Genomic DNA, 6,465 nt, shown 5'->3' on the forward strand with positions numbered 1-6,465 from the left:
ACCCCCGCGCACCGGGGCGGCCCCCTCGCCCCACGGCTGGGATCTGGACCCCCCGCGAGAAGCACCCGGCAGCGCGAGGGCAGCGCCAGGGTGACAGGAAATCTGCAAAAATAACCGGGGGCCCCCGGCAGGTTTTTTCTGGCCTGTAACCCAACACCCCCGGCACCGATGGCTTCTGAGCGGACGGGACAGGTGACGAGCGGCCGCGGCCGGCTGCTGGCACGGGGAGCCGAGCCGCGGCGCTCTGCCCCCGGGGCGCTCGGATTTTGCGGACGGGCGAAAGCTGGGGGCGTCCCGGCGCCGGGGGGCTGAGCCGTCCCGTCCCCCCCCCCCCCGGCAGCGTTCGGCCGAAGCTCCCCGCTCCCGTGGCCGACGAGGACGTGACGGGCGCCGGCGTGCAACGCCCGGGGTTGGGCGAGCCAGCGAGCGGGGCTCAGCACCCTGCAGGATCTGTCCTTGCCCTAATCTGCCTGGCAACAGGTGACGCCGGAGCCAGCGGGCAGGCCGCCGCGCTGCAATCCTGCAAACCCCGGTGCAGAGCAGCCCGGCACCGGGCAAAAGAAATAAGAGGCCGAGCGAGAAGGATGCGGCGRGGGCGGCCCCCGGGGTGCCGACGTCCGGGGCGCCCCGGGCCCGACTTACGGTCGTCGCCGTGCACGATCTGGAAGTTTTTGACGGAGGCGTGGGTGACGCGGCCGTGGAAGTTGAGGACGTACGACTGGGTCTCGTCGTTCCACACGGGCGCCTTGTTGTGCAGCTCGATGATGTTGTCCAGGTTTCGGTTCTGCCACCTCATGAGGAGCCCGTCGTTGTCCTGGGGGAGGGCGAGAGCCCCGCGGGCAGCAGGAGCGGAGCGGGGGGGGACCCCCTCACCGGCACCCTGCTGACCCCCCCCAACCCCACCCCGGAGCAGCACCCACCCCGGAGCGAACCGTCCAGAGGCCACCCCCGCACCCCCACCAAAGCGCCTTTAATTGCAGGGACCCTCGAAGGTCTTTCCAAGCCCCGAAACAGGGAAAATCCCCGGCGGCCCCCAACCCAGCCGGCCTCCCGGGCGCTTCGGCGCGGCGCRAGCCCCGTCCCCGGCGGGCGCACCCGGACGTACGTTTCGGGGCCGGATCGGCACCCTCTCGTTATCGGCGTTCATGCCGGGGATGATGACCGTCATCTTGCGGGGTCCTTTGAAGCCCAAGACGTTCGTCTCCTGCAAGGAGAACCCCGTCGGCGAAAGCAGCTGGGTCCCCGGGACCCCCGGCCGCGGCGCCGGCGCGGTGGGCGGTGGGCAGTGGGTGGGGGGCCGGCGCCACCCYGCCGCCTCCCGGCGCTTACGTAGACCACGGCCGACAGCTCCTGCCGCACGTTGGACCAGTCGGCGTTGGCCCGGTCGGGGTTGGCGCCGTTGTCGAACACGGTGAACTTGGTGCCCATGAGGTTGGACCTGCAGAACGGCGCCCGGGAGCCGGTTCGTCGCCTCCGAGGACCCTCGCTGCGGCGGCCCCCCCCGGCCCCCACCCCCACCCCGGGGCCCCGCGCCGCGGCGGGCCGGGACTTGCCGGGCGCTCGGAGCTTTTTCCAGCCGGGACCTGTCTCTCCGGCAGGAACCAGCCGAGCCTGTTTCCTCCCCCCCCCCCGGCCCCTCCGCCGCTCCTAAGGTCGGAGCCGGCAGCGGGAGGCACCAACTTCAGTGGGTCAGCGCTGCCCCCCCTAAGCCCCCCCCGGCGCCAGGGGCAGGGTGCGAGGCGGGATGGGGTTTGGGGGTGGGGAGGGTGCTGCAGGGCAGGGGGGGGGACCGTGCTGGGACCCCGTCGGCCGCGCCGCGCCGGGCCTCGCACCTCAGCTTGCCGATGAAATTCTCGCCGCCCCGCGACAGGTCCGTGGGGTCGATGGAGATGAGGTAGTTGGAGGTTTTGCTCTTCTTGCGCTTCCGCCCGGCGAGCAGGAACACCTGGGTGGGGGGGAGCGTGACGGCACCCGCCGGCGCCGGGCACCCAGGGGTGGTGGTGGGGGGGGGTCCCCGCAGCGCCCGGCGCCGCCTCCGCTCACCTTTCGCTCGTTGTCCAGGTGCAGGTAGTAGGTGGGGTAGAGCCCGCGGTCCATGCCCTTCTTGTCGCGGGTGACCCGGCACTTGACGGTGACGCCCTGGGGCGCCGGGCGCAGCACGAACTCCTCCAGGTCGCCCACCTCGACGCCGGGCGACGCGGCTCTCTCCTCCTTCTGCCGGCCGGCAGCGGCGGGGCGAGGCGGCGTCGGTGCCTCCCCGCTTCCCGGCCCCTTTCCTCTCCTTTCCCGGCCACGAGCCGCCTGCAGCTTCGTCTCCCCCCCCCCTCCACCGCCATCCCCCGGAGCGGGATGCTGCAGCCCCCGGCGCTCGGCCCCGGCGGCGGGAGCTGCTTCCCGCGGGAACGGACCCCCCCACCACCGCCCCGGCTCCAGAAGGGCTCCTCACCTTCTTCGGTTTCTTCCCCTTGCCCTTCCTGTTGGAGTTCCTCTGCTCCCTCTCCGGGCTCTCCTCCTCGCTCCCGGCCCCGGCGGCCCTGGCCGGAGCTGGGGGGGGGGCAGATTCGGGGCTCAGCGCCAGCKCCGCCGAAGCGGGCGCTCCCCTTCGCCTCGGCCCGCGGGCGCCCGGCTCCCACCTTTCTTTTTGGTCTTCTTCTCCTTGGGGGGCTCTCCGCCCGTCTGGAAGAGGGACGCCGGGTTYTTCTTCTTCTCCGACCTGATGGGCTTGGTGCTGGAGTCGGAGTCGTCCTCCTGCTCGCTGCCGGCCGCGGCTGGCGGCGTGGGGGAGAGCGTCACGGGGCGCCCCCCCCCGGCACCATCCATCTGTCCGTCCGTCCATCCCCCCCCACCTCACCCCGTACCTTTCTTCTTCCCTTTCTTCTCCTTCTTCTCGCCGTTCACTTGGAACATGGACGTCTGCTCCTTCCTGGCGCTCCGGGCAGCTTTGGCCTTGCCCTCYGGGTCGCTCTTGTCGCCTGGTGGCACCGGGGGGATGCAGGGGGCTCGCGCGGAGGGGGCAGGCGACGGGCACCGCGCCGCTGTCCCCCCCCGCCCCGGCCCCGGCGCGCGCTCACCCTTCGGCTTCGCCCTCTTCTCCTTGCTTTCGCCCGACGGCGTCTCTTTGGGCACCTTCTTTTTGAGTTTCTTCGGTGGGTCTTTATTCGCCGCCTCCTCCTCCTCTTCCTCCTCCTCTTCCTCCTCCTCCGAATCCTCCTCCGAATCCTTGGCACGCTCTGTCCGGAGAGGACCGCACTTCAAACGCCCGCGGCGGCCAAGGCGGCCGGAGCCGCCGGAGTCGCGGCGGGGCCGCGTGCGGCGCCGGACGGGCCGCGTGCGGCGCCGGACGGGCCGCGTGCGGCGCCGGACGGGCCGTGCGCGGCGCCGGACGGCGCGAAGGCACACCGCCATCTCGTGGCTGCGGGCCCGCGGCCCTCACCGCGCGGCTTCCTCGCGGCCCTGGCGGGGCGGCGGGGAGGGCTTTCCTTCTTCCGCCGGGGCTCTAGGACGGATTTGCAGGAAGGGTCCTTGTCGCCCTCTTCCTCCCCTTTCTCCTCCTTCTTCTTCCTCAGCTTCTTGACGCCTGCACGGTTCGAGGGAGCCCCGCGGTGGACGGGGCGCGTGGGAAAAGCCGGCCCCACCGTTCCCGCGGTGGCGGGGGCCGTGGTGCCGGTGCCGTGGTGGGGGGGGGGGTCTCCCCRCGCCGCTTACCCTGGGCCGGGGCGCAGGGCTCCTCCACGGCGCCCGAATCTCCCGACTTCTTCACCTTCAGCCGCCGGGGCTTGGCCTCCTGCGCGGGCTCCTGCCGCTTCTTCTTCAGCTTCTGCCCCGGCTGCGGGTGCTGCGGACACAGGCAAACGCCGGGTTTCCTCCTCCCCTTCCCTTCCCAGAGGTGGGCTCTGCTGTTTCAGTCTGGCACGGCACGGCACGGCACGGGCCTCTCCTCTGCTCGCCTCCGGGAAGGTGGCACCCCTGCTGCGGGAYGGGCGGCAGCAGGGCCCCCTCCACCCATCCCTGCCCGCGGAAGTGGCCTGGGGGCGGCAYGGTGGCGATCGCCGGAGGCCGGCAGTGATTTACCCCCTCGGAGGGACGGGCGAGGAAGGTCCCGAGCGAGGACGGGGGTCTGGGTGCTGCTGGCCGGCCCACCCACCCCAAACCACAAACGAAACCCCCCCCCAAAGCCCCTTTCCCTGGGGAGCACCGGAAGGAAAAACCAGCACTGGGGCCCATTAGAGCGTCTCTTGCCCAAATCCCCCGCAAACGCCGCCCCTGCAGCCCACCGGGCCGGGCGACCTGCGCCCGCCGCTTGCCCAGGGCCACTTACCGCGGGGCCGCCCCGACGAGCAAAAGCCAAGGGGGAAAACCAGAGCGGGCGGTTAGCAAGCAGACGGGAGAGGGACGGCAGTGGGGCAGACGCGCCGGGATGGGCGCCGCGCCGCTGGCACCCAGGAGAGCCCCGTTGGAGGGAGCCCGACGGGGGACCGGCCCGTGCACGGGGCTCCTCGCCCGGGACGAGCCGGGGGACGGGGGACGGGGCAGGTCGAGCCGAGCCGGGCGCCCGCTTTGCGGGTTGGCCCCGCTCTCCCGCCCGCGTTGAAAACTGCTCATAGGTAAAGAGATTTCAGCCAGCATCTCCGTGCCCAGAAATAGCAGAGAGGAACACGGTTTCTTCGGGATTGAGGTCAGCACGAAGTAAGGCCGAGAGGAAGCGAAGGGATTCGGTGCAGCACACCTAATCCCGCTGAGCCAGGGCTATAAATAACGCTGATTTATCGGGCACGGCAATTAGCTAGACAATAAACATCTGGGCGCTGGGTGACAGCTCCGGGGCTCTGCAGGGTGCTGTAGGCGATGCTGGCTGGATTCAGGGCACATCCGCTGCCAGATCAAGCACTTTCCCACCTCCCCCCCCCAAGGGTTTTGCTCGGGCAGGATCCCCCCGGGCCGCCCGGCCGAGCTGGAAACCCGCCGGCTCGCTCGGCCCACGGGCGCCGTGCCGGGGAAAGCCGGCCCCACGGGGGGCACCCGCTCTGCGGCAGATGGTTTCCTCACCTGCTTAGGTTTGTGGGGCTGGGGGCTCCCAGGCTCCTCGTCCATGCTGCAGGGGGGACAGAAAGCCGAGGGGTGAAGGTTTTTGCCACATTTGGCGACTTCAGGGGAGATTTAATCATCCGCGGTCACCGCAGGGGCCGGGATGCTCCAGCCAAGCGCCGCGGGATCCTCTCTCCTCTTTCCCCTTACACTCGGGGCAGCTCCCAGGGGAAGGGCGGACCCACGGGGACCGGCCCCAGAGTTTTGGGGGCAAAACCTGCTTTTTGGGACCTCTCGTGGCCCTGCCAAGGGGGGAAAGCCCCAACACCGATCCCGTTTGCTGGCTGAAYCGACAAACTGCTCGGGTCCTGTTCCTCGCTTCCATTCGTTCTGTTCTGCGCCAGTAAAACCTCGGTGTCGTGAGGTATTGTGCTGGTATYGGCTAAAAGAAGAACTTTTGGCGATGCTGCACCAAAGCAGCCCCAGTTTCTCAAAGGGGAGGGAAACACCAGCCTTTCATTCCCRATTCGAACGAAGGCTTCTCCTCTCTGCCCGTCGAGCTCACAACAACCGCCAGGTCCCCGGGCCCCCCGAAGCGACCCGCGCCCGGCGCTCACCTCTCGGTGGCCCAGACCTCCCGCAGGATCTCGGCGTGCAGCGGCATCGCAGCCCCGCGGCCGCCCGGCCCCGGGCAGCCGCCGTCCGCTTCCTCYGCCCGCGGTCGGCGGAGAAGGGAGCGCGTGGGAGCCGATTCACTTTTTATTCCCACCTCCCCCTACAACTCGGTAAGCGGATTTCAGGGGCTGCCGGCCAGGCYGGCGGGGAGGCGCAGGGATGTGCCAGCTGGCGCCGTAATCCCGGGAGAAGGGGGCCGAGGCYGGCGGGCGGCAGCGCTGCAGGGGCAGAGGCGTCCCGTGGGCTCCCTCCTGGGCACGGACCCATCTCGCCCTCAGCCCGAGCTCCTTCGGTGCGAGGCAGCACCGGTGCAGGCTGCCGGCACACTGATTTCGCGCCCCAGCACTTTCCTGCTTGGGTTTTGCTTCCTTGTCAACAGCAGCTACTTAAACATCCCCGTTTGGAGGCCGCTCGCTGTTTCCCAGAGCCGCCGCTACCGAGAGCGGGGCCCGAAAATATTTCCCAATGGTAAAGACAGACCAGAGAAAAGCCTCGAGCGTCAGCACCGGGCAGCATCCCCGCGGCACCGAACCTGCAGCGGGCAGGGAGGGTCAGGCGCTTATTTGGGGCAAATCTCGCCGGCCTCCCCCAGCTCCCAGCGGCTTCAGCCGCCCCTCGCCCCCGGCGGCAGGAGGGAGCCCGCGGCGCGGCCGGGCTCAGCCGCTTCCCGGCTGGAAAAGCGGCCGGGAGGGAGCAGGGAGGCGCTCGGAAGGGGGTTGTTTGTGCCCCCCCCGCCCGTCCCGTCCCGTCCCGTCCCGTCCGCCC

General features: G+C 70.5%; 1 protein-coding gene across 1 annotated transcript in view; it reads right to left on the minus strand.

Annotated features, from left to right (window-relative positions):
• Positions 1-3,304, minus strand: part of TULP1 (TUB like protein 1) — a 5,632-nt gene extending 2,328 nt beyond the window's left edge. The window contains exons 1-9 of the mRNA XM_085302244.1: positions 3,072-3,304; positions 2,859-2,972; positions 2,634-2,768; positions 2,447-2,544; positions 2,044-2,214; positions 1,833-1,945; positions 1,330-1,438; positions 1,106-1,204; positions 643-814 (exon numbers count right to left, since the gene is read on the minus strand). Of these exons, the coding sequence (XP_085158370.1) occupies positions 643-814; positions 1,106-1,204; positions 1,330-1,438; positions 1,833-1,945; positions 2,044-2,214; positions 2,447-2,544; positions 2,634-2,768; positions 2,859-2,907 (946 nt within the window). The 5' untranslated portion in view covers positions 2,908-2,972; positions 3,072-3,304. The remainder of the gene's footprint in view (positions 1-642; positions 815-1,105; positions 1,205-1,329; positions 1,439-1,832; positions 1,946-2,043; positions 2,215-2,446; positions 2,545-2,633; positions 2,769-2,858; positions 2,973-3,071) is intronic.
• Between the last annotated feature and the right edge of the window lie 3,161 nt (positions 3,305-6,465).

Source organism: Rhea americana, unplaced genomic scaffold, assembly GCF_003343005.1.
Source record: "Rhea americana isolate MKP2758 unplaced genomic scaffold, rheAme1 scaffold_189, whole genome shotgun sequence".
Classification (NCBI taxonomy): domain Eukaryota; kingdom Metazoa; phylum Chordata; class Aves; order Rheiformes; family Rheidae; genus Rhea; species Rhea americana.